This window comes from Pungitius pungitius, chromosome 13 (genome assembly GCF_949316345.1).
Source record: "Pungitius pungitius chromosome 13, fPunPun2.1, whole genome shotgun sequence".
NCBI lineage: Eukaryota > Metazoa > Chordata > Actinopteri > Perciformes > Gasterosteidae > Pungitius > Pungitius pungitius.
Window position 1 is genome coordinate 2,824,613 of NC_084912.1, and position 27,662 is coordinate 2,852,274.

At 49.3% G+C, this 27,662-nt stretch overlaps 1 protein-coding gene across 2 annotated transcripts; it reads right to left on the minus strand.

Moving 5' to 3' along the window:
* Positions 1–1,104: 1,104 nt before the first annotated feature.
* arfgef3 (ARFGEF family member 3) lies at positions 1,105–27,662 on the minus strand. Of its 2 annotated transcripts, none has more exons than XM_062566454.1 (41): positions 26,793–27,662; positions 25,287–25,338; positions 24,304–24,385; positions 23,969–24,106; positions 23,735–23,803; positions 20,974–21,090; positions 20,644–20,689; positions 20,259–20,343; positions 19,634–19,738; positions 19,395–19,513; positions 19,015–19,262; positions 18,801–18,913; positions 18,399–18,531; positions 17,673–18,283; positions 17,026–17,387; positions 16,114–16,280; positions 15,848–16,013; positions 15,532–15,639; positions 14,872–15,087; positions 14,466–14,576; positions 13,998–14,148; positions 13,558–13,869; positions 12,784–12,917; positions 12,378–12,523; positions 11,988–12,167; positions 11,740–11,881; positions 11,499–11,621; positions 11,286–11,389; positions 11,001–11,145; positions 10,793–10,921; positions 10,508–10,684; positions 9,851–9,965; positions 9,487–9,589; positions 8,019–8,150; positions 7,209–7,339; positions 6,700–6,918; positions 6,440–6,611; positions 5,871–5,972; positions 5,024–5,415; positions 4,417–4,876; positions 1,105–4,257 (listed from the first exon to the last, which is right to left on the minus strand). In XM_062566454.1, exons 1-41 carry the CDS (start codon positions 26,875–26,877, stop codon positions 4,066–4,068), a joined length of 6,894 nt encoding a protein of 2,297 aa, XP_062422438.1. In that variant the 5' UTR covers positions 26,878–27,662; the 3' UTR covers positions 1,105–4,065. The 2 variants fall into 2 exon arrangements, with proteins under 2 accessions (XP_062422438.1, XP_037321248.2); XM_037465351.2 differs by having other exon boundaries at positions 23,969–24,109.

The following is a 27,662-nucleotide window of genomic DNA, read 5'->3' on the forward strand; positions in this document are numbered from 1 at the left end:
CTTTGGAAAAATCACTTGTTAATCTCATTGGCCAAAGGCCAAAATGACATCATTTTGCTGATAAATCCTGCAGATGTCTGCCTTTATAATCTCACAATCTGCAGGTTCATCTCCCTTGAAAAAGAATTCAGCGCCTAAAAAAGCCTCTAATGTTGCAGATTGAAAAAAAATATATGTATTAAAAAATGTTTTTAAAAAATCAATTAAAAAATCAAAGCAGACAGGATTTGTATGAACTCACCGCGGCCTGTCCGCTGGGCAGCGCCGAGGGTCCAGGGGACCAGTCCAGAGAGTCCCGGCCCGCCGGCCCAAACTTCATCCAGCTGCTCTCCAGCAGAGAGCGCATGGTGGAGGACGTGAAGACCAGCCGGAGGCAGGGGCCACGCGGGGGCCGAGAGAGAGACGAGAGGACGGAGAGACGAGGAGGACGCGTCCGCTGCGAGCTCAGAGGGTCACTGATCGCAAAGCTCAAGTGATCAGCCTGAAATAATCACCCGGGGAGGGGGGGGGGGGGTCAGAGAGGAAGGGAGGGAGGGAGGGACAAGGGCAGCAGACAGTCTGAAAGAGGCACGTCACTGGTCCTGATTGGGGGGGGGGGGGGGGGACACATGTTCCCTGTTAAGTGACATGATAAACGGGGCCTGGAAGACAAAACCAACAAGTCAAACGGTCCATTTGAGGAGCTTCAGTGGCGACATCTAAAAAGTGGATGTTTGAATGTTTGGTTTTCAGAAGAAATTTGTAGTCTGTTGGTCAAACCATTGTAGGGAATTTACATATTATTTTAGGGGGCCATTTTTGCCCCCCACTGACTGAAAACCAGGGGCATTTTTTTAAACTTGTGGAATCCCATTTAACCTTTGTTAAAAATAATACCTATTTTGCTTCGTGAATATGCAATTGTCATTGGGTTTTCTTAAGATTTTTATGGACTAAAACAAAAATATGACGAGTTTGTACCAAATATGCAGTGTTTAGTCACTAAACCCTGGTCTATATTCAGATAAAAGCACAAACGTTATGTGTAAATCAGTGGGTTGCAGTCTGTATATACGTTTCAGATTATTATTATTAACACGTTTTGCTTGGAAACGGCGAGCAGGAGAGATTTCAGGTGCCTTTATTTGATATCAAAAAGAAGCAGGAACAAATGCACTTCAGTGAAACCACACCCGCCGAGCCGCTGATGCCGGACCAGCAGCGAGGCGTTTGAGGTCAAACACGCGGAGGAGCGTGCAGCAAGCACCGGGGACGGTGTGCACGCTCCCCTGCAGGAACACCGACACATTCAAACTGAGCTGCAACTAAAACAACGTACAAACGTACGATCTAATCCCACGCCGTTGAATGTCCTCCCCCCCCACCCCCCACGATGGAACATTTCTGGGTGATGCGCAGACTGCAACATGCAGAGTTAAACCTGCTTTGCTTTCACTCTGCCAACAAAACCACAATCTGCAAAAAAAACAAAGCCAAATATAATCAACCGTCATCTAAATTGTCCAAAATCCACTTTCATTTGTATTGTTACAAGCAAAAATTCTCCCAAAACAAACAAAAGATTGTTTTACGCTTCTTTTTTTTAAACGTTCTTTTGAGACGTACCAGCAATCTTTCTTGGGTTTGATCGTATTAGGTCACCAACTTCAATCTGCTCACAGACCCAATAATCCCTCGGGACGCACACTCAACTGCAGATGGTTTCACTGTAAGTTATCAGCACAAATGCGATTACAGTTCCCCAGCAAAAAGGACAAAAGAAGGCGCTTTCGCAATAACAGAAAGCAGGAAAGAGCTTTAAAGACTTTGTGGAGAAATGTTTTACGGGGACGGCAGCGCATCAAGAGTGCAGATCACAAACCGTCCCGAAATCAGTGTGACCTTTACCTCTGGGCACAAAAAGAGTCGTGGTCAAAATAGAAAAACACATATCCGATATCCGCAAGACTTATGCTGGGACCAGTGAGTGAATGAATGAATGAATAAATGAATGAAATCAACACAAAGCGAAACCTAATTCCACTGCTTTATATTATTTATTAATTTTTTAGATGGAAACGCTGGCACGGACTTAACACCAAATAAATCCCCCCCCCTCTGATCACACAACATCTGGTCCGCACGATGCTCATCCTCAAACGGCGGGGGGGGGACAGGTCAGGGACGCCGAACCGGGGTCGAGGGACAGCAGAGACGGGACGGGACAGAAGGCGGGACAATGCAAAGCCGGTTGTCAAACTGTTGGGACGGTGGAAAGGAGGACTGCGTGGGAGCAGATGTGATGAAGATGGATTTGGGAGGTGTTTAACACGAATTCCATTCATTTCTTAGGAATAATATACATTTAACAATTGCACACACGGTAAAGGGGGCTCGGTCATAAAAGCCCCAGAACATTACACAACTGAATGCAACAATTATCTTCTTTTGACATGAAATGCGACGAAAACAAGCGGACAGCAAGCCGTCAATCACAGCAAGCCCGCCCCTAAATCTACCCCCAGCTTCATGGTCTGTTTGACTCCAAAAAGGACTATACTTTATAAAATGAACATCATGCTGTGTTGGAGAAGGCCACTAAGTAGCATTTGAGATGATGAACTCTAGAATCCGTCTCTCGATGAGACTTATTTGAGGCAACCGGAGGAGACGCTCCTGATGGTCCCCAGAATGCAAAGTTTAAGGCACTTCTCAATCTGCTTGACTTTTAACGCGCCTGCAGGTCGCCGCTCGTCTTAAAAAAAAAAAAAACAACAACAGCTAAATCAATATTTACAGCTTCTTGCAGCAAACACTTGGGGCGAAGAGTAAACTGAGATACACAATTAGGTTTCTTGCAAAGACACACTTGTCAACGCGATGGGTAGCAAAGAGTACAAAGCCGTGTGATCAAGAACGTCATGGCAACATGCGCGTCTTAAATGTTGAAATGTGGGACGTTTGGGCGGTGATTGTTTCGTCAGAGGAAAAGATCCACAGCAAATGAAGAAGGCGTCACCTTTGGCTCTTATAACTGATCCGAAAAAAAACCCCATCAACTCATTAGTTGGAGCTTAATGTGTCAGCCGCATATGAAAAGAATTAGAGAAATAGAATTAAGTATCTTAATGACAAAGCATTTACATAAATACACTGAAACACATAAAGAGCAATATTATTGGCATTCAACATTAAATTACACATACGAGTGGGTTTTGGTTTAAATACTCGATAGCTCCTTTGGTGACACAATAATTCCAGAACTTCAAAGGGTGAATAATAAACATTCAGACATTAAGTTCAAGGTGATGAATGTGGCCGCACAGTATTTAAAGCTGGATACAGAAAATGCAGCAAAAACACTTTTATGTACAATCGGTCCGAATGTAAAACACGTCTCTGTCGAATGTAACGGACCTCGCGCTCTGATTCGGAGTAAATAAATATAACAATATTGAGTGGCCCAAGCAAATTTTAACCCCCCCATGGAGCTCTGATGAGGAAGTGTCCACAGCTCATGGAAGCAATAAAACACTCTGACAGATGGCTGCAAGAATCTAATTCTACGCCATTGAGCTCCCCAACAGCCGCTCTATATAAAAAAAAAAAGGCAAATAAACTTAACATTAATGAAAACTCTGCACTTCAAAGTCTGCCCGAAGCAATAATTCAATATGGTTGTTTATCAAGCATTGGGAGACAATACTGCGACAAGATGATGAGCGCATGAGCCAAAACAAGCATATCGTATTAAGTCAAAGCTTTTACACAGTAGCTTTCCGAGAAATACAAAGAATCCTTCTGAAACACACTAAACCCTTCATTCTCACAAACATCCTCTCATCTGACAATCACTTAAAGGGCCGGCGTTGAGGATAAGAATCAGTGTTCAGTGCATCCGTGTTGGTCGCAACACGCGACCACACACGCCAGATGCCGCCAAATCCTACACACGGTTCCTGTAATGTCAAGTGGCATTGTTCAAAAGCGTGATGACATCCGGGACCAGCAGCCGGCGCGCTCGTGGACCCTCAAGACCTCGCTCGGCGTTCGCCGCGTCCGCTTCCTCGGGGCCGGCGGCGAGCGTCACGCGCTGATGTCGTAGAGTCGGCCGACGCGGCACAGCCACTCGCGCAGCGCCTGGCGGACGCGGCCGTCGGTCACGTGGCAGGAGAGCTGGCCGAGGCAGGGGTAGAGCGCCGGCTGCAGCGCCAGGAACGAGGGGTCCGACAGGAGGAGGATCTGCTTGAGGAGAGTCAGGACCATGTTGGTCCATGCCTGTGAGGGGAGGGGGAGAGAAGGAGGGTCGACAAAGCGCAACACACAAAAGACACAGCAATGCATCATTTATCCCCATTGATTAAATAAATGGATCCCACCAGAACTTTAAAGACTTGTAATGTGTAAACCCGTGTAATGATAAAATCGTGCCGGCACCTGAATCTGCGCCTCAGAGTCCCTCAGAGAGACGCCGTGGGAGCTGATGGTGGATCCCGACCGCGGTCTCTTCTCCTGCCTCAGAACCTCGGGTCCGGCGCTGACCGAGTGCCTCATGGGGGGAGCCTGCTGGTCCACCAGCTGCTGGGGCCTCTGCAGGGGCCTCTCCCCCACGCCGCCGCCGCCGCCACCTCCTGCCGCCGCCGCCGCCCGGCCCTGCTCCTTCATGAACAGGTTGACGTGGCTCTGCTGCTGCGGCGGCTGCTGCTGTTTCCTGCGTTTGTACTCCATCATCAGCTTGCTTATGGTCTTGTCCGTGGCGATGGTGTAGAGTTTGTTTCCGGCGCTTTCCCACCATTCCTTTCTCCGTCCTCCCCCGGCGGCGGCGGCGCCTCCCGCTGTCCCGGAGTCCCTCCTCTCGCCTTCCGGCCGGATGTGGTGGGGCAGGCTCCCTGTGCAGCTGTGAGGAGGACAGAAACGAAGGTCAGGTGACTTCCCCAAAGGGCGTTGTTGACATGATGATGTTTTGACTTTTTGCTCCGGGGCGCAGACTAGAGGACAGACATTCGGCAGGTGGCCAACACAAGGGCAGTGACTGATGTCCGACCTGAATCCCGGGCTGGGGGTGGGCGTGTCCCCCGGGGATGCGGCGCTGTCGGCCGCCTGGCACCTGTAGGCGCCGTCCTCCGACGGCGTCCCCCTCGCCGACAGCCCGCTCGCCGAAGTCGGAGTGGAGGTCTCGGACGGGAAGAGAGGCAGGAAGAAGACGTGATCTCCTCCTCCACCTCCTGCCCCCCCGCCTCTCTGCAGCGCCATGTCTTCCAGCGTGCTCTCCAGGTCGCGGTGCATTTGGGTGTAGCTGTTGCACAGATCCATGCACAGCTTGTAGAGGCGCTTGACCAGCCACGCCCAGTCGGCGCTGCTCAGCGGCTGCACGCTGAGGGACGGGACGGGGGCCCGCCAGTGATAACGTTTGTCCCGGCCGAGGGGGGGGCTGACCTGCCCGGGGGAAACACGGAGGGAGACGGACAAGTTGGATGAGGGGGAAAAGTTGCTCGTTGCTCAATAATCATTGTAAGAGCCATTATGCTCTCAAATGGCTGTTGTAGTTCCACTGGAGAACACTGGGTGGAGTATGGGTTTAAGGTATATAGATAATCAGAGAGCAGGGGAGGCCAGGTGTTATGGGGAAGCAAACAGTTTTTGACCGTGAAGATCAAGAATCATGGTGGACCATAACTATTGATTGCAATGTGTTTGAGCATCAGAACCGAGCCAAAATAAAGACGATAAATGCAGTATTGGACTGGAAGTGGATTTGTTTGGAACCACGCGTCAGATAGCCCTACGAACACCTCTAACTAGTGACAAGATGGTAAATTGTCGCTACAATCATTTTGTATAAAGAACAGAAGCTCTGTGTGTGTGTGTGTGTGCGTGCGTTCTTGCGTCACCTGTGCAGTCTCTTCAAAGATGTCCTCGTCCTCTGAGGAAGCAGAGCCAGGGTGAGAAGAATCGGAGCTCCCCTCATCTTCCTCACGCAGCATCCTTTTCACCTAAATACGACGAAAGGTTTGCTGAGTTTTTTAATTGCTGATGACCTCTTATTACCACAATGTTTCCAGGTTCTGATGTGTTTTGTAAGGAGGCCAACTGGTCTGTAAGTTACAACTGGACTGATTCAATCAATTAGAAGAAATAGTTTTTCCAAAAAACCTCCCAAAGGTCAAATAAAAATCAACGTAAAGCTGCAGGAACCATTTTTCAGGCTGAAGATCACACGTCGTTTTATATTTTATATTGTTATACTTAACATGTCTGATTAAAGTACTGAGATGTGTCTCTGGGCAACTGATGGATTTGAGTAAAACTATCATTATTATTATTATTATTATAACTTATATCTGGTCCACTAACTTTTTTTTTTAAACATGAAGTGGATTCATGAGAAATGAGAAAGATCCACCATTGACATAAAGATGGATATTAGATAAAAACAACCCAAAGGCTGAGATGGCGCCACCTGCTGTGCGGTCATGCTGTCGGCCTGGCTCAGGGTGGCACACAGCAGCGCCTGGAAGTACAGGTTGAAGCTCATGGCGGACTGACGGTAGAGATTCGCCGCTCCACAGACGCCCGACACCTTCATCAGCAGGTACTTGAGGCCGGGCCGAGTGTCGAAGTCTCTCGCTGTCCTGCGGGGAGGAGAGAAATCTGTCAGTGTGAAGCCCATCATCATCATCATCATCATCACTCTCACGAGAAAGCAACTCTTGCACTGACCTGTAAGAGTCCAGCAGCAGATCCAGGATTGTGGCCAAGTTGGTCATGGAGATGTAGCGCAGGAAGCCAGCGGAGGCACGGCCGGGGTCAGGGGTCACGGGTGTGACCCTTTCGGTGCCGTCGGGCTGCTTGACGAACTCCTCCAGCAGGATGTCGGAGAGGTTTTGCAGCAGGACCTGGTGCGACAACAGGCTGACCACGATGGTGCGGAACGGAATCCTGCGGGGTTCACAATCATTATCATTATTATTCTTCTTCATTGAGACAAACACGTGCGCAGGAACAACGTCAAAGAGAGCCGCCTCACCCAATTTTCCTTCAACCACAGCAGCAGAAAGACAAGCAAAGACCGTTAGTGAGGGTTGGATTTGTGTCTAAATAAAAGGTTTAGACAGCACATCTACTAAGAAATACTCCTCCTAAAAAAATCACCACCCGTGTCTGAATTAGTCTGAATGGGAGTTATATTTTGGGGTGTGGAGGTTTGTCCTTGTGTGCGCGGCGTCCACCTCTTCGGAGCGCGCCCGTTGGCCTGCTGGTCCGTCGGCAGCTCGATGACCAGAACGCAGGACTGAGCGTGCTCGAAGCCCTCCTTGTTGTTGGGCGTCTTCGGGGAGCACTGGGTGTCCAACATGAAGACCTGGGACACAAAGGGGACTGCGGTTAGCGTATAATGTTTCCTCATTGAAGTTTCATTGCGTCTTTTCGTTCTTTGAGTTAAGGAGAAAGACAGCTGGAGGTAACTCGATTTCTAGTCTACTTTTCTTGAATATTTCCTATGAATATCCTTTATGGCTTTGGGTAATCAGTTTCAACACAAAAACCTCTTGAATTATTGAGGACAATAATGCAGATTTTTTGCAGCCCTGCTTGGGGGGGGGGCAAAAGAGCCCCTTCATGGCCTCGGGGTCAGAGGGTTTGCTGTAAAACTGCGGTTTGCATTTTAAAACGTGGATCTCCCTGCTGACTGAAAGAGCTTCTGAATGAAGCTCAGATAAGAATACTTATACATAACTACACTATTATTGTGTGTTTAGATTCATAACCTTGTGCGTCTCTCTCTGGCACTGAACTAAAACACGTTTTACATTTACTTTTTTTTTTTTACATCCTCGTCCCGAGAAGCCCAAAGACCGGATGATGCAGAAAGAGAAAAGCTGATAAATCAAATGCAATACAGCATGACATAATCATAAGGTTTTAATCTGCAGAGACACGCCCCCGAACGCTAGTGTGCACTTTGTTATATCGAGTCGTACGCTTAAAGCGCACTCAACACTCCCCCTTCTGACTTCCTCGCGGCCAATAGATCGTCTGACCTGCTGAGCCATGGCTTTGATCCTCCAGTACTCGGCCTCGGCCGAAGGACAGTGGGACGGAGCCGCCACCTTCACCTCGCAGGCGTCTCCGGAAAAACTGTCCGAACCGCTGTGAAAACACGCCAGGAGGTTCTGCAGAGAGACACGGAGAGGGGGAGGGGGGGGATTGAAATACAAGGATACCTCCTCAATAAAAACGCGAAGAGCCGCCGACCACATCAATGCAGAATAAATGGCGCCAGCTGATGACCACATGTAAGATTATTGCTGGACTCAGGCGGTATTACACAGTTTAACGCAGCCGCCGCATTATATCTGATGTGACCCGGCTTGCGGTGCTTGTGATGCATGCAGCCTTTCTGTAGGCCCGAGCGAAAGGTCACGGCCGTGTGTGAAAAACACGAGCTTCACGTTAAAGACGTTAAAGCTTCATATTCACCGCCGCCAGTTTCCTCTAAAAAAAACACCACGCATTCACTGCGAGGAGTCATTTCATTTACACAGTAAATCAACAACAGCGTGTCTGGGTGGGTACATATACATGTGTGCACACACATTTATGTATTCACGGATGGTGGTTATGCACATACACTGATGTAGAACAAACAAAACCGTCCCAACGTTCATTTTATCATTGCATATTTAATAGCATCCAACATGCCTCTTGATAACAGGACACTGTTAACGGCAACAAGACCTAAATAAATGGAATGTGCCAGATAAAACCAAACTGTTGGAGTCACAGTTACATAAAGAAACCTGCTGCGTATCTGTCAATGTGGCCCAGAGCACGTTAAGCTATATGTTGAGATGTCAAGTATTAAACTGAGAGTTTTTAAACCCTAGAGACTCCCGATGCATTGTGGACAGAAGAGTTTTATCCGATGTCCTTTTCGACAAAAGGTGATCATCTGTGAGATGAATTCCCCCAAAAAGTGCTTCAACGAGAAGACAGAATTGAAAAAAAGGACACCACATTTCATCGTTGTCTTTCTTAATGCTTTTGATCAAGAACTCTCATCCCCTCTCACCCCCCCCCCCCCCACATCAGCTTGTTTCTAAGCTGTAAAGCTGCTTAGCAGCAGTCGGTCAGAAGAACACAAAATCCATCAATAGAATGCCTGGTGCTGTGTCCCCTCTATTGATATCGCACACACACACACACACACACACACACACACACACACACACACACACACACACACACACACACACACACACACACACACACACACACACACACACACACACACACACACACACACACACACACACACACACACACACACACACACACACACACACATTATCTGACGGCTCTACTTTATTCTTCTGCTAATGTCCAGACATTAAACAAGTTTAACACATTTTTTCTCATTTCTCATCTACGTTTTTCTCCTTCCTGTTTACATTTGTGTGTTGACTATTTGAAAAAAAAAACACATCGACATGTAATCGCGTCGCTTACCTTGACGGGCTCTAAAGTAGCCGAGAAAGCGTCCTGCAGGGCACAGCAGGCCAACCTCCACATTTCCTCTGTGAACACTGGGCCCACGGTGACCAGGATGTACCTGGAGAGAGGCCGCACAGGTTGGACGAGAGACGACCCCCAACCTAAAAGGGATCTGATCACATACTTTCTAACGACTGTCCATCGTTAAGTATCTATCATTCATTCCTATTGTTAATGCATTGGATGCCACAGTAGATATTTCAGCCACCTTCTCCTTTGGAAGCAGTTTACGGCTATTCATGATTTGGACTATTAAAAAGACGCTGATCGAGATTTAGAGATTCCTGCGTTTTCTAGTTGGGTGTTTAAGCAGCGTCACCTGATGCAGGAGCAGCCCACTCTGGAGATGGTCTCTGCCGGCTCAGACACACACGCCACCAGCAGCTTGAACAGATCCTTCAGCATCAGGTTGATCAGGGACTCGCAACCGATATCTGCAGAGAGACACACACACACACACACACCATAACAAGGCAAACCATTAGCACACAGGATTGAGTTGGAGTGGCTGCAATTGAACTTTGCCTAAAGAGGGCAGTGGAATAACGAGTCATCAATCGCGCTCTGCTTCACTTTGGTGCACAGACACACTTTGTACACGATGGCGAGCAACGACGATTCATCGCTCTGTCTGTGAGGGTGGACCGAGGGTTCAGAGTGTTTCGTCTCTGATGCGCGTTGCACTAGCTGAAAAGGACAAATGTTGTTGCAGGAGCATGACAATATTTGACCGCCAGGGAGCCTTTTGCCCTATTTAGAGAAAGGCTTAGCTTTAAAAACAATACAGTTCTTCAGTGCTTATCTCAAAACAAAGTGGAAGCTAACCCGGGGGGGTTTATGTGGAGCAATGTCTATGTAACTATTTAGTATCTTAAAAGACCGCTCAAAAACCTTTACAAACTCGTCTGGGTGACGCTGAACTGAACAAACTGGGCCAATAGGGGGAAAAGCTACGGCGCCAGCAGCCGCGTCTCGCCTGAGTGTATGAAGCTGTTGACGTGCTCCACCACCAGCTCGCAGCACAGGCCGATGGCGTGTTTGAAGTTGGCCGCGGCCACGTCCCAGTAGGAGTGGTCGCCGTGGCTACGCTGCAGCCACAGCGACATGACGGGAAGCAGCAGCTGGATGACGGAGAAGATGGCGAACCCGGGACCTGCAGCGGGGGGGGGGGGGAGACAGCGGCGGCCGTTCACATCAAGTGCAGGCGAGGCGCAGGAGCATTCGGATTGAGGTCAGGTGACGCATTCCTTAGTAAGATTACCTGGCACGGCGGAGACCTCCCTGAGCAGCGCGAAGAGCAGCTCCAGGGTCGGAGGTTGGTGCTGGCGGGGGCAGTTTGACACCGCCGCAGTCAGCTGCTCCAGCAACAAAATCCACACCTGGATGAGCCCTGCAGGACGGGGGGGGGGGGGGGGGGGTCAGAGAGAGAGAGAGAGATCGAGAAGAAAAGAGAGCAACGTGCGCGTTACCAGTCTCGTCGTCAAACTCCTGCAGGACGCAGTCCATCCCGTCCTCGGTGCTGATGGAGCGCTCCTGGCATCTCATCGGCAGGCTGGCGAGCCGCGCCCCCAGGAACACGGGCTTGGTCTGCATCTTGTAGATCTTTGCCAGCAGCTGTCGAGTCAAAAGCTCAATTACGCCCCCCCCGTGATTGAGGATGTGCATGTGAAGCTTCTTCCATCAGCAGCTACTCAATGATTGTTTTGGATTAATAAAAAACGCACACAATTCGCCAAAAGAAAAAAAGGTCGTACCTGCGAACATTTGCGTAGGTAGTCCAGAGCAGGCAGGCAGAGGTCAGTGGAGCTGTAACCAGACACATGGACACAGTCTCCGATCTCCTTGTAGTCCACTTCTCCTACACACACACACACACACACACGCACACACAATAGTAACTGTGATGAGTACGTACTCCCAGACGGAAAAAGTCACAGTAACGAACTGAATGAAGCGGCGAGACAAACCTAAGCCCTTGACAAACTTCATGAGGCACATGATGTAGTCGGTCGCAGCGTTGGCAAAGACTTGGATGTTGTCGGTGTTGATGAAAGCCTCGAAGACGTCAAACACCGGTGCCTGGGACTTCCCTGGAGGAGAGAACACGAGGGGGGGGGGGGGGGGAGCAATGAAAGAAGAGCATTTTGGTTGCTTCCGTCGACGAAACCTCAGGTATTTATAATAAACCAAACGTGTGTGCACTGGTACCCATGGAGTACTCTCCCAGCAGGTAGTCCTTGGTGTCGCTCTTGCTGCTGTGGACAGTCCTCAGAGCGCTGAACAGAGGCCTCCAGCCTGAGAGGATCTGAGGAGAACACATCTCCACCAGCTCGCCTATCGACGTAATCACCTGCGGGGGATGGGGGGGGGAGGGGCGAGACAAACCTGGATACTCGTTCCTGACCGCGTGGCGAACCGCGTGCGTGGCGTTTACGGATGGCGGGTCGGTACTGCACCTGGTCCTGGACGTCCTCGTCACACAGCTCCAGCTGCATGATGTGCTCGAAGGGCCTGAACAGCGCCTCGTTGAAGTGGAAGTGCGGCAGCTCCGGCCAGCTGGTCAGCACCTCGGTGAGCACGTCGTGGATGAAGGAGACGGCCTTCTGGGACACGTGGCGCTCTTTGTGACACGAAGCCTGCGGGAACAACAACCTCTTCACTGTCTCAGCGGCGAGCTACAATGCTCATTTTTGGAGATCATCTTCTTTAACGTCATCCCCGAGAGTTAAAGGCCGCATGTGAAGAACAATTGGTTTAATGTTTAAATTCAAGAATTCCTTGAATTCCGGTTTCCTAACTTCCTTTGACCCCGCCCCGCTGACCCCTTGAAGATGGAAGCGGCCTACCTCCACCAGATGCGGTGCCACGACGCTCCAGGCCCGCATCATGTGGAGCAGCGGTCGGTTGCGGTTCCTGACGATCCTCAGCATGCCCTCGCCCAGGCGGAAGAGATGGAGAGCACTGCGCCGGTCCAGGGTCGACTTGGCCTCCCCTTCGGACGCACAGCGGAGGCATGAAGGGGGAGCGCTTCATTCGTCTCCTCATTAAACGCCCTAACCGTGTGGTGATGTAACCCGTTTTTTAAGAGAGCTTTTCCCCTTCCTTTTATTCATTCTAGATGGATTATAGTTCAATGTCAGAACTATGCACACTTAATTCTTCATTATATGTTCATTCTGGATATTAGCAAGGATTCACCGAAGGAGCCAGGTGTGTGTGTGTGTGTGTGTGTGTGTGTGTGTGTGTGTGTACCTGGCATTGCCAGAGAATAGTCTCCGGTTTCAGTGACGGAGTCAAACAGCTGAGACTGAGACGCCTTCCTGAGCTGCTGCAAGAAGCCCACCAGCCCGACCAGGTTCAGCTTGGTGACGGCTTCTTCAAACAACCTGGAACACACGCACACACACATGCACACACACACAGACACACGCACAGTGTTTCCATTACACCCACGGGAACATCTACAGTAGAAAATGACCCGAAATCATTAAAGAATAACAGCCTTTGAATGGTTGTGAAGTGAAAACATTGTAGTAATAATAATAGTGCAGAAGAACACAGTTTGGGGGCCATCGAAGGTCACAGCCCGCTGCAGAGGACCATTCACTATGTTTTGGCCCGCAATTTCAGCTTGGGAAATGTGTTCTGTCCATCTGCTGCAACAGATCAGAGGGAACATTTCTTTGCCCCTAAAAGCAGCAGGATAACCGGTTACATAAGAGATGATCCTTGAAATAAACACAGTTTATTCCCTGCTTGTGCCAAACTTTAACCAGCGCAGAACTGTTGGCCCGCACACTTATACAGACACGTTTGTACTTTAGATACCCGTGAGGACTCTGAACTTGACCCTGACCCAATTCTACATTTAATCCACAGTCTCAGGTTGCGATGCGCTGCTGCTGCCATCTTGTGGTTGTTGTAAAAAAAAAAAAGAAAAAAGCATTATGCTGCATTATGAGAGGAGTATACTGTAGATTTATAATGATCATTGAGATGATCGTGCGACGTCCTGGGGCGCCCTACCGGTCGGCCTGCGTAGACAGTGTACACACGGCCTTGGCGGCGCTGGTCCCGGTCATCAGGCTGCCGCTCTTCAGGTCCAGGCCCCGTCCTCGGCTGCTCTCCCTCAGCAGCTCCTGGATGGACAGGGGCTGGATGACCGGCCGGCTCAGGCCCAGCTCCGAGGCCTCCGGGCTGGGCTCGCAGCTCAGCTCCGTGCCCAGGTCCACGGCGCCCGCCTGCTGGCTCTGCTGGGTGATGGTGGTCAGAGACGGCGGCTGGGAGGTGCCGTCGCTGAAGTGGGCGTGCTCCAACGAGCTGACGTATTCGGTCACCCTGAGAGAGAGAGAGAGAGAGAAAGAAAACCAGTAAATTAGAAATTCTGGTAAATATTTCAGATGGTGGAAACTGGGTAGCAGCTAGCATTGCTATGTTAGTGTGTGTGTGTGTGTGTGTGCGTGCACCTTAAGACATGTGGCCAGCAGTCGTGGTTGTGGCTCCCCATCTCCAGGCCTACGTTCAGGATGGCGTCCATACACAGCACATGAGCCGTGTGGAGGCGGACTCCCTGAGGACGACCGATCTGCTCCAGACGATGTTCAACGCGCTGCTTCACTACGCACACACACACACACACACACACACACACACACACACACACACACACACACACACAGGTATGTAACTTACAGTAGAAATGTAGGTCTCCACAAGCAGCAATATGCAAGTGCAACCTTTCTTAAAAAAAGCCATCATCAGAGGAAAATGGCACTACACACACACACAAATACTTTGGATAAACAATGTGTCAATCAAACCCTTGCCAACTCACATTCTGTGTTAGGTTGCTTTTCGTGTTTGTGTGTTTGCGTTATCGTGCGTCAGCGCGCATGTGTGTATCCGTCCCAGCAGTGCGAGCTGGCTCTCGGTACCTTGTGTGATGGCGTCGCCCATCTCGCCGCCTTCCTTCTCCTCCTTCTCCTCCTGCACACAGGAGGCTGCGGCCATCTGGGCCAAAGCCGAGGCGCAGTTGGCAGCCACACCTACAAAATAAAACACACACATTCACACACACAAATGACAACATCTATGGGTTTGTAACTTAAGCATTTAATAGTGATCATGTTGTCTTATTTCTTTGATCCGAGTGATAGTTATTGTATTTAAAAATACACAATACACTTCAGTTCATTTAATCTCTTTCGTCCTTGTGGTGTATTAGGAGGGAGGGACTCTTATTGTGCAGATTGATGATTCGTTCCAAACAGGACATGTGACAAGAGATGTAAGAGCTGTCCAAGTTTTCTCATTAACACATGAAGCGCGAGACCGACGCACCCAGAGCGCAGCTGAGCGCCGCCGCTTTGCGCAGGCCGTCCAAACTCAGACAGATGGTGTCCCGCTCCCTCTGGCTCTGCTCCTTGACCCCCTCCGCCCCCAGGATGAACGCAAGGCCCTTGGAGCTGCCCGCCATGCGGCCGGTGAGCGGCGTGGACAGCACGTCGATCAGGTTCTTCCACACGCCGGTGAGGATGAAGCGCGAGAACACTGCGCCTGGAAAAAACAACAAAAAAAAAAAAAAACGTCGCACGGCCGATTAAATGAGGTCAAAGACGTGATGCAACAGGTCTGACGTTATTTTTGCCAGCATTGACATTTCGTCAGCAAGGCGGAGCCGTTACTCCGTGTTTGCCTCAAGGAACAGATGCACATGCACACACAACAACAACAACAAAATAAAGAGCACATGCGTCATCGGGGGACTGACTCAGCAGCCGTTACCATGGCGACCCTGGCCAAGCCTTTGTCCTCCTGGTCGTTGACTCATTCTCTCCATCTCGGCCTGAGTCGGCCCCCCCTCCTCTCTTTTTCCCCACCTCGCCCTTTGTTGTTTTTCTATCCCCGCGTGTAGCGATATGAAACCACTGAATAATTCACTGAGTAAATCCGTGAATGAACCGAATCGATCGATCTATCCGTCGCATTCCGTCCACCGACCTGCCAACACCGTGTCACTGTCCGCCTTGGCACAGCTGAGCGGCGATCTGCTGGACGCTCTCCTGATCAGCTGTCCTCCAATCGCACTGCTGCCCAGACCGTCAATATCTGGGGAGGAGGGAACATCGTCCATCTGGTTCTCAATTGATGTGGTTATTTTAGAGGGTTCTTTTGGCCAACCATGACGTACAATTACACGAGTTCTGGGGAATTTTAGTAACATTGTGTCCAAGAAAATGTCCACCAAGTTTCCATCCTTTAATCACCTTCAAGGTGAGAAACCACAGAGGTTGAGGCGAACGGGTGGAGTAGGTACCTGTCAGCACGGTGATGAGCGGCAGCGTGTGGTCCTCCGGGGAGCCCCAGTACCCGGCCTCGCCCAGCAGGTTGCGCTCCAACACCTGGCGGTAGAGCTCCTCGATCCAGGCTTGAGAGAGAACCACGAGGACGCCGCTGCTCTGGATCAGACGCACAAACTCCTTCTGCGACAAAGGGGCCAGTCATCAAGATCCATCCAGCTATTCCATTTCATCAGTTTCAGACCTCCACCGGGGGGTGGGGAGGGGGTCGTTTGCTGCTCACCAGGCTGAGGACGGGTGCGAGCGTGCGGCGCCGGTAGTAGTCGCAGCAGCAGAGTTTGAGGCTGAGCAGCAGAGCGTAGTAGGACACCAGGTACAGGCCGTCCGCGTTCATCAGGGACTGACAGCTCAGGGTGTCTCCTGCCTCGAAGCCCGGGGAGTGGATCCCACCTGGGGGGGGGTATAGATAAACCAGTATTAGTGTTTAGAGGAAGACGAGTGGGGGAAAAGATAAAGCGGAATGAAGGAGAAAGGGGATAGAGAAGAAGGAAATGTGAGAAATTAAAATTTAAAACGTGGATGAATCACAGGGAGAGAAGGGGGGGGGGGTGAAGGAGGGAGTGAGCTGAGACTAATGAGTCAGGTGTTTCACTCCGGGGGTTTGCAGCCTCGATCCAATCCATAAAGTCATTTGATCGTATTGTTTCATTTAATTCAGAATGTTCTGCTCTGGCAATGTCAAAACTCCCAGCAGGCTCCCTGCTTTTGCAGATGCATTGTGGGTCATGCCTAAAAAAAAACTGAAGTGATGAATTCTATATTTATGGAGGCTAAAAGAAAAAGAAGAAACTCACAATTCACACCTTCAGTTAGATCACTCTTATTGTTCACTTTACGTCACACACAAATAAATGAATACCCCTGTATATTTACCGGATTTACTTAAACTGTGATTCATTATGGGAGCAGAGACTTCCCTGTGGCCACAGCTGAATTATAACAGTAAGACTGCTGCGCTGATGGGTCCACCTTCGGCAAATACCCTGTGTTTGTTTAGCGCACACGCGCACACACACACACACACACACACACACACACACCTCCCAGTTTTCAAACACGGCAACAAAACCGAATCCCCCTGCTTTTCGTTTTTTTTCCGCTTTAAATCTAACCCTCTGCATCCGGAGTCTCTCACCGGCCTGCAGTCCGGAGCAGAAGGCCGAGGAGAAGTTTTGCAGCGACAGGTCCACCTCGCCGGCCGAGGCCAGTCCCAGCAGCCGGGGCAGCAGCGCGGCGAGCGACTGCACGAACAGCCTGGCGCCCTGCTGGTCGGCCTCCTGGTTGCGCAGCAGTTTGAGCGACAGGGCGGCGCCGCGCAGCGAGCGGTGGCCCGGGCAGTCCCGAGGCGTCTGCTGCTGCTGCTGCTCCTCGTCCGCCAGCGAGGCGTTGTCGGAGCCGATGTCCGACACGTCGGAGCGGCCCGAGTCCTTCTCCGCGGCCATCGAGTACTGGTCGCACGAGTCGAACTCGGTGCGCGACAAGTCCTGTTCCTCGATGCTGGGGAGGCAGGGAGGTGAGTGATGTCATTTCTACACAGCTGATTATAAGGCAGAAAGGACTGTGCTAATGAACAACTTTGATTTAAATCAATAGATCTATTCAGAGCAGGTGTTTCTGATCAGGTTTGTCAGGTTTTCTCTTTTTGTGCATTTTTTTGAACATTGACACATTAGCGCCTGAGAATCGGTGCGTGGTTTGCTGCATTCCAGCCGACAAGCGTAAAAGCAACAAAGAAACCAAAGGCTTCTCAAATACAGTGTACACCAATCGCTCTTTACACACCTGAAGTTGCTCTCGCTGTATCGCGACCCCCCCCCGGGGGGCCCCCTGGTCCTGGACTCCACAGACAGGAAGTTGGTGATGTCTGGGTAGACGAGGCCGTGACTTCGCTGCACCACATCTGGAGGAACAACAGCTCCTCTTTCTCCACCACCACCTCCTCCTCCTCCTCCTCCTCCAGCTGTGTCTTTTTCTCCTCTTCCCTCGACCTCCATCGCACGTCCTCCCTCCTCCCGTCCGCTCCCCTGGGTCGCCGCGAGCTCGCTCCCCTCCTGCTCCCCACGGGGTGCGAGCGGGGGGAGGCGGGCGTCCTCCCCACACTCCTCGGGAGTAGTCTGGGCCAGACCCGCGGCGAGCTCCACCGGCTCCAGATCCACAGTGGTATGGCCCGTTTCCGTGGTGATGCTGATGCTGATGTCGGGGCTGCGCTCGGCGGCCACGTTGGCGGGGGCGGCGGAGGAGGAGAAAGAGGAGGAGCACGGCTCCCAGGGAGCCTGCTCAGAGGACAGGATGTGTCTCTGCCACCTGAAGTCGGCCTCGTTGATCTCCATGGACTCGCGCGTCGACTCCGTCCCGTCTTTCATGTCCGCGAGTCGCCTGAGGAGAAGCGGCGCCTGCGGAACAGCTGCCACGTTAACAAACTTGATTGTTGCCCCCCCCTGAGAGCGGCGCAGAACGCCGGCAGCACCCCTCGTGATGTTCGGGGGCCGTCCTGTCGCAGTGGCGTACCTGCTCGGGTTGAATGCCGCGGCCCTGCGACAGTTCCTCCAGCGCCCCGAGGAGGGCGCAGGCACAGGAGACCGACGAGTAGCACGCCTCGATGCCCCCCTTCATGCAGGCCTCGGTCATCCCGTCCATCACCCTGAAGAAGGAAGGCATATATAACCGCTTCATATAGACATGGGTTGATTCTAATTTGGTTAATTGCTGCCTATTTACTAGGTGAAAAATCGTGATGCCCACTTCATGGTCAATTATTCTGCTCCTTTTCTCAAGAACATCAATGAAAAACATCGGGCTAAGGAGGAAACCCTAAAGTTATAACAAGATGCTAGAAAGAAAAGGTCAACTTCAGAAAGGCCATTCTGCAAGAAAAGTCAAATAAAGAACAGCGAGAGATGAGCTACGAACAGTTTAAGCAGGTCCAGGTGGGACTTCCTCTTTGAGAAGGAGCGCTTCCGGGTTTCAGGCTCGGCCACGCATGGGCCGGCGAGGTCGTAGAGCCGCTGCGGACTGCCCAGGATCTACAACACACACACTTATCCATTGATGGCTGCCTGAATGTGGAAAACCCCATCTGAGAAGTTACAGGATGCTGTGGGGAGAAAAAGTCTCCTGCTCCCACCTCCTTCATGATGCGGATGGCCTCGGTGCGGTGCTGGGGAGGCGGGTACAGCAGGATCCTGTGGTACAGCGACTGCAGCACCGGCTTCATCGACTCCACGCAGCTCACCAGGCGCACCAGCTCCGCGGCGACGTAGCACACCGTGCGCACCACCGCCGCGATCCTGGCGGGGGCGCTGGAGGAGCAGCCGGAGCCCCTGCCCTGATCGGACACCCCTCCGGCGGAGGAGTCCACCTCCTGGCCCATTCCTGGAGGTGGAGACACAAAAGGGGACATGAAGATGGACTAAAATCCTGGAGGATGAAAAGTCGTCTTTAGCCCTAAACCAGAATAGAAAAGAACAGCATTTATCTGCAAAACGACGCGTTAAACGCAGTTACCCAGAACGTGTCTGTCCGAGGGGCGGTCCGACGGCGCCGCGTAGCCGTGGTGGGAAGCGATTGTTTTGTCGTTGACAGGATTTCCCATGATCGCCACGAGTGACGGACACAGCTGCTTCCTGGGTGAAGGAACATTATGGATGAATGAATACATACCGGTCTCCCCAAAAGGTCGTATGATGCATCTGCTAAGCATTTGAATAAGATCACGGACACAATTGCATAGACACATGTCTTACCACACAAGGTCGGTGAAGCCTCTGGACAGGTGCATTGTGGGAGGGCAGCTGCTGAGCATCGAGAGGATGCACTCCAGGTAGAAGAGCTGGAGGAGCTGGTTCTCACTGGAGGACGGAAAGACACAACAACAAGGAGCATTCAGAGGAACATAGTTTGACTTTTTTTTTTTTCAAAGAGTTTTGACCTAATGTTTTTTTTTTCGTGACATTTCCTGAATTATTTTGACCTAAAGACGTATTTTGATTTTACATGTTTTGACTTTTTTTTCTCCAAAACATTTTTTTCAGCTTATATTTTCTGACCAAATAAAAATATATTTTTTTGCAAATCACATATTCTGACCTAATATTTTTGTACTTTTTTCCCCATGAAATATTTTGACCCGACTTAATTTTCTGACAAATATTTTTGTCAAACACTTTTTTTCCAAAACATTTCCGACATTATAATTTATTAATATTTTTTTGATTTTTTCCATGACATATTTTGACTATTTTTTTTTCTATGTCATTTTTCGACCTGACATATTGTGACTTTGTTCAAAAAATATTTCAACATAATATTTTTTTTCCCCGTATTTTGACTGACATATTTTTATAACGAGAAAACAACTGCAGTTGTTACCTGTCCACCGACTCCAGTTTTTCACAGAACACAGTCAGAACCGTCACCACATCTTCACACAGCGCCTGGCTGGTGGGAGAAATATCTGCAAAAACACACATACAACACCGAGTGAATCCATGGCACCTACTATTATTAAATATGTATATGAAATGATAAAATGAATCACTATCGTCTGTGTGTGTGTGTGTGACTGTGTAGTATCACCCTGACTTCCTCATTGTGGACGTTGATCTTACTACCTGCAGACTGGTGATTACAGCAGCTTTACTAAACAGCTATAAAACTGTTCGAATGGCAGCAAACCACTTGGTGGAGAGACGTCTTCCTGAACCCGAGCCTCCCTCTGCGGTGATTCGGTGCACGTTATTGCGCGTGAGCTTACCTCTCCTGTGCAGCGGCACGGCTGTCACCTCGTCTCCGTCGGCCCCCTGTGGAGGAGGAGATCTCAGTACGCCTTTAAAAAATATATATACAACTAGTAAAACTTTACCTAAAAGCCTGTGTTTGACCAAAAACACAAGCCATTTATTTATTTTTAGTGTGGGGCACATTTTTTGAATGATATAAAAACAGACAAAAGCAATAGCAGTGTTCATATGAATGTCAGTGTAGCAGCAATGTTCCTTTTATTGATCTTTGATCGCATCACAGTGTTTCTATGTGTCGACAGCCATTGCGTGGTGTGTGTGTGTGTGTGTGTGCTTTGCGTGACCTCCTGTCTGTGCCTCAGCTGCAGCGTCAGGTCTCCCAGTATCTGACTCAGTGTGGCCCGCACCGCCGTGTTGATGCTGCGCTGGTGACAGCTGGACATGTAGGTCTTGATACACACCTAAACACACACACACACACACACACACACACAAAACAAACACAGTAGATTCTGACATCCGAGTCACAAAAAGCAGATGAGGTCCTGACTCCCCAAGAACTATCTGGGAGATTTAGGAGGCGGTTTCCATGGCGTCAGAGGGTACCACCCCGCCTCCTCCCTCACATTAGTCTCGTAACAGCTTCCAGCCAGATAAGAAGGTCACAGAGTAAAGGCTGTGGAAGGCAGTTGGTGAGCAGCAACACAACCCTCTGTGAAACGACACAGGCTTTTAACCAAAGTGCTCTGTAGAATCATGAGGAGGGGGGGGGGGGGGGGGGGGGTCGTACTGTCTGAGAAAACAGTGACCAGCTCCTCACGCCCAGGCAGTCAATACGAAATCCGCAATATGAAGGCAAATGTTAGATGCAGCACATTTCATTGCCTTAGACAAACCTTACATGTAAAACAATAAAAGAAAGCACGGAGAATACAAACAACACAAAATAGATAAATGCACTTTTACACGTTTCATCATTAGCTGGGATTTTTCAAGGCTCAGCTCTTCACACCAAAGAAGCACAAACAGGGTTTTAGGGGAGAGATAGAGCGCATGTCAGCAATAAAAAGGGATTCATTTCACTCGTTACAAAAAGGTCTGTTGTATCGGCTGAGCTTGAGGGTCTACCGGCCTCACGCAGAGCTGCAAACAATGACCAGCTGGGCTATTCATACTCAGACGTTAAGTCTTTGAAGGCTCCGGGATGTTTCCACCTCCACCATATGGGGTCTAATTAACGGAGGATCAATACACGCTGCATCATAGATTCCTCACAGACTCAGCATCTGCTCGAGATGAACAACGGAGTGAGGTGCAGCCTCCTGCTGCCTCCCAAAATTAAAACCTCTTCCAGCTCCAAGCAATCATCAAAGTCACCGATTGTCATTTGGCTGCAGTCCTAAAGGACCGGACTACCTTCCCCGTCCTCTAGGGGATGCAGGCTGTGTAGGGTGGCTCTGACAGGGACACCTGCTACAGCCTACAGAAAACCAGCCGCTTGATAAAACACTAAACAAACTGAACTGAAGGTACATCAAATCAACGGAGGGGGCCGGTCGCAACCACTTTTAAAAAGCTCATTTTGAGTCGTGTCATGCAAGTGAAATGGTGGCGACAAAAAGGTGACGTTTTTAACCTCAAACCCCAGGCGGCTGAAACTCCATAAATCAAAATAAGTGCTGCCAATCCCTGCATCCAGAACCTGTGCCTCGCTGTGTGTGACAGTACGCATCAGGACATTCATGGCACAGTCACACACTACAAAAAACAGAAACATTTTTAGCCATACAATTATATTTTGATTAATTGAGAAATATGCAGTTTCAGCATAATAAGGAAAATGTGCCATGAAAGAATAGAAGCTTTAGTACAGTTCACGCCATTAAAAAGAATCATCACATACGGTCTCTGAAGCAGATGCCTGTGCCCACTGGTGTGAACACATGTGCTGCATTCCTATTTTAAAAATATGTATTTTGGAGTTTTGCGTTGGTTTTGCAGTTTTTTCATACGTTTTTTTGCCACTAATAAAAAACCAAAAAGGGCCAAAAGTGTTTTGTCAATTTCTCGAGAGGGTTGCCAATGGCAACCGTTACCGAGTTTCTCCACAAGAGAGCAAAAAACCCCTCTCTTGCTCTCTCGTGGCGCTAAAGCTCTAAACCTTGATGAATGATCTGTTTGCCCTTCATATAAAAGCAATAAGGTACGAGAGGCTGTACTTTATCATCCAGTAATGTAACAATTGGAGGCTGTAGTTAGGCCCGACGCACAGAACTGTTACATCATTGAAGATAAAGCACAGCCTCAAGTACCTTATTGCATGGTTACCAGCATAATTATAAATGGTAAGTAAACAGCTGCCTTTCAGCACAAAATAGTTTTGTATCACATTTCATCAGTCTAGAGAAAAACAATAGTGCATGTAAACAGCATAGGGTCTCGCACAATCTCATTCATTCACATCGCTCATGACGTCCACCTTTACTGTCCGGTTTGCGAAAGCTCGCATCGCCTCAAAATGATCATTTGTCGGCACCGAGCTAAAAGCTAAAATGTCAACTAACGGTCGCACAAATTCTAACGTGTTACTTTGAGTGCTCAGTGATATGGAACGATGGGGTCAATGTATATATATATATATATTTATACACACACTGTCACCAGGCAGCTGTGCACATTCATTATTAATCCAAACTAATACTCGTTATATTGCTTCCTTCCATTGACGATGTTGAACGATGATAAAAGGCGCTGCGAGGGCCTGAGTGCACGGAGCCCTTTGACTTGCTCCGCGTCGTCTTTACATCCGACTAAATCCATCAGTGAGGAAAGACTTGCGTCCCGATCTGATTTTTAAGTTCTACATGTGAAAGCTGATCCATTAAAAGTCACCCGTGTTGATTTGATTGCAGAGTTTGTGCCACCAAAATAAACTTTTTTAAATCAACCAGGTAAGTCCAGTATTTCACCACCTTGTCTCCCTAATTAATTCAATATTCATTTCTACGAATCGCTGATTAGTTTGGCAAAGGTAACCAGAACATCCCCTTTTTCTCGTGTTGCTAAAGGTGCATCAAATATGTGACGAGGTTGTGCGTGTCCCACCTCAGCGATGCGCAGGATGGAGTCTCCATTGATGTCAAAGTTGGGTGAGTAGGTGATGCACAGCAGGACCTGCACACAGGAGACAGAAAGAAAAGTGAAGTTTAATATTATGGGGTGGATAACATTTTACAGCTCAATGTTTACAGGAAACGTCACAGAAATTGGAGATTGTGAGACACTTGAATAACAATTATGAGTCGACACTATTTCTAGAATATATTCAGGCAGGTTTACCTTCATGACTTCCACCTGCAAGTCCTCGTGGAGGGATGGCGTGACTCTGATGGCCTCCAACATCTGGCTGAGCAGCTGCTTCTCCAGGACCTCCACCTCCCGGCTGACCCCGCCCACAAACCTGTCCTCGCACAGGAGCTTCTGATTGGACGACGGCGGCAGCAGAGAGAAGAGAGTTTTATGTCCAGTTTAGATAGAATTTTTTTTTTTTGGGGGGGGGGCTTTGGGCTACACAGATCCAGTAACCCGGAGCGTGTATGGAGTTGAACCTGGATGCATGTTGCTTGTAAAGAGGGAGATTGCACCGTGTTATTCATCACATGGAGTCAATGTACCTGCATCCCAGTAAGCGCCGTCTGTCCCAGTTTGGTGTTTTTAGACTCCAGAGCCATCTGGAGAGGCAGCAGACAGCGCTCCCTGCAAACACACCAGCAACAACAACGACTCCATTAATGCTCTCAGTGGTTTCGCCAGTAGCTTCAGTAGCTTCAGTAGCTTCAGCGGTCTGAACATTTCTAAGACAGCGTCTCAGGTTGAAAAGACCAAAAAACCACAGTGCTTTTCATATTTGTCATTTTAATCTGGATCTCATCTGGCCATAATGAAACTAAAAGTAAACAGTAACTCACTTGCATTGACATCAATACAAACAGGAGACCTTTATAATAAAAAAAAGGTATTGATTGCCTTTAAAGCTGCTTAAAAAAAACATCAGTCAGAGTCACAGTAGGTGTCCCTTTTTTGTAGAGACAGAGGAGCCCAATGGACGAGAACCATGGCAGGGCATTAATAATACGTTATCATCAATATTTAATCCAATAATCCCCAATAAAACAACAGAATGAATAATTCACTGCGCGTTGAGCTGCAAAAGGATCCAGAATTTATGGCACCTTTCTCTCAATGGCCCTTACGTTAATTTTACCTTTTATTCCATCAAATCAAGAGAGGGTTGTAGGGAATATATATTATTTGTCTATTAAACATTATATATATATATATATAAACTATGCTGGTGTTGCAGCTGTGTTTAACCCCAGTTATGTGTGACACTGCTGCGTGGCTTAAATTCTATATTTGCATCCCAGGACTGATTTGATCATTCAAGTCATAAATGTTGCGTGAAATAGAGAAAGGCTACGGCTTTGAATTTGAATATTTGGTTATCCGTCTCTGCCATAAACGCACAGCTGGCTGGTGACCAAAGATCAAAAGCTCATTCGGTTTCTTCTTCTTCCTCTTCTTCTTCTTCTACTTTTTGACCTCGTGCCCTCTGGAGCCCTTTGAGTTGAAGGATAAACTGAACTGTTCAACTTACCGAAGCTTTGAAGGGGAAATCTTGACTGATCCATTCTGAGACTCCAGGGTTTCTGTAATCGAACAAGGCATGGAGAAAAGATTAATACTGAAAAATGTTTGGAATAAGACATTAGCTCACGGTGATGTCATCAAAGCTGGTTTTCTACTTTAAGAGTTAAAAAAGGGAAAAGCTTGTTATCCAAAGTAGCAAATGGTAATAAATCATAGTCCCCAAAAATAACACTATTTCCTTCTCCCGTTGCTGTGCACAGGCCGCCATGTTGCACACAGAGGTTCAGCAGAAACCAGCTTTGCTCTCACGCTGTATATATATATCCACACACACACACGTCTCTGTGTGTCTAAGGTGGCGTCCGCTTTGGGCGTCTGATGGTTTCCGTTTTGTCACACTGGAGACAAACGATGCGTTTGCACACGCTTGTTTCCAAGATCTACCGACCACGTCATGCCCTGTTAGGTATAAACACGTCCTTGCAGAGTGTGTGTGTGTGTGTGTGTGTGTGAGTGTGTGTGTGTGTGTGTGCATTAACTTAGCGTGCATGTTTGCACCTTCATCAGCACAATCGGAGCCCATTACCTGCTTGCAGGAGTTTCACCTGCCACCAAAAGGTCGTGCCTTCTAATTACTAATGATATCCCCACTGACGTCAGTGGAAAGCTTGCTTTCCTCCTGCTTCAGTGGTGTTCAATGAATTTCCTGTTAGTGTGACGTCCTCGGATGGCAGTTTGAGGCTTTTTCCTGCTTTGCTGAGTAGAGAAGCTCTGGAGAAAGCACTGAACCGTGCAGACGGACACTGGCGGTGAGGAGTTTCCATTCAAAATGTGCAAGCTCTTTTTTCTTAAAGAAAGTATTGCTGCGCGTGCAAGATGCTCAAAGTCCTGGTACTGAACCTCCCCTTTAGTCGGCCGAAAGGCCACCAGTGAGTCAGCAAAAAGGATGATTATTTTTGAAGACCCGTAGCCTCACATCTTCTTTAAAAGCACAACTGACGCAAATAGGATCGGGTGGGCCGTGCCACGCATGACGTCACCACATGACAGCCTGCCAAATGGCCATCGTCACCGCCGCCGCTCCTCATGGTGCATGAAGCCCCAATTAGCGACCAGCACATCTGTGGCCCTCTGCCCCCAAATGATCACAGCAGTTTAAAGTTCGTACCGACTTCTTGTTGGAAGTTCCTGTGTCGTTGCAAAGATCACGTCTGGTTTTATCTAAAAAGAAATGAATGCTTCTGAAATGACCAGTTGTGCTTGTTTATCCAAAATAAAACATAATAGCAGGTGCAGCCCCCCCCACACACACACTTCAGTATAAGCCTTTAAGCATTGACCACCTTAAATTAACTTATAGGAAACACTGATTGTTCCATTTCACGCCATCCCCTTGGACATCGGACTGTTTTATTGGTCCATCTGCTGCACGTTACTTCAAAGCGTTTACCCCCCCTTCTGCAGCCGGAGACAGGGGCGACAGGGAGGGGGGGGGGGGCTGCTGTGCACTCACCGCGGGCGTAGACGCAGGCGTCGCGGATGGCTTTGTGCTTGTGGCCGGACGCGTCCTTCTGCAGTTTTCGCAGGATCTCCTCCATGCTGGCTCCCGGGGGGACGCGCGGGGACGTGCGCGAGCTGCTGTTGTGTGTGTGTGTGTGTGTGTGTGTTTGTGTTTTCCTTTTTTTTTGGTGTGTTAAGAGTACAGTGACAGCATCCCTAACCCCTCCACCACCACCAACACTAGCACCAACACCACCAGCAGCAGCCAGTGATGACGGCGATGATTCATTCAGCGACGACCGGGCGATGGTGTCAGGCCGGCCGGAGGGAAGGAGGAAGCTTCTCTCGGTGGCACAGCGGAGATAATCCCCCCTAAAAATCAAAACCCTGACGAACGGTCACCGGGAACGATCACTCGTCCAGCAGCGGACACACGCAGCTAACAAACGCCACTCTCCCCATCTCCCCCGGTCGGCTGTTCCGCTTCGCCACCGCCGTGTTTTGGTAAATCCGCTCCGGTGGATGCTCGTTATGTTCACCGCGTACAGATCCGGTTTCCTGCCTCGTCCCTCGTCCCCCCCCCCCCCAAAAAAAAGCAATCCGCTGCCGGGCAAAGGACGCGTCACGACGCCACTAGGGTTTCGCAAAAAAACAATTTTTTTTAGTTAAATAAAGGGGGGATTTCTCTCTGATTTGTCAACGCAGTATTTACATCCCCCCCCCTCCCCCACTGTGCGGGAGCGCGAAACTGCGGCGCGGATTGGTGGAGGCTGGAATGGGACTTCCTGTGTCGACAGGTGGAGGAAGCGCAGGTGGAGCCAGAGGGCATCGTCACGACTCTGAGTCGTTATGGGGAAGTGTTATAAATGGGTTAAACAAATAT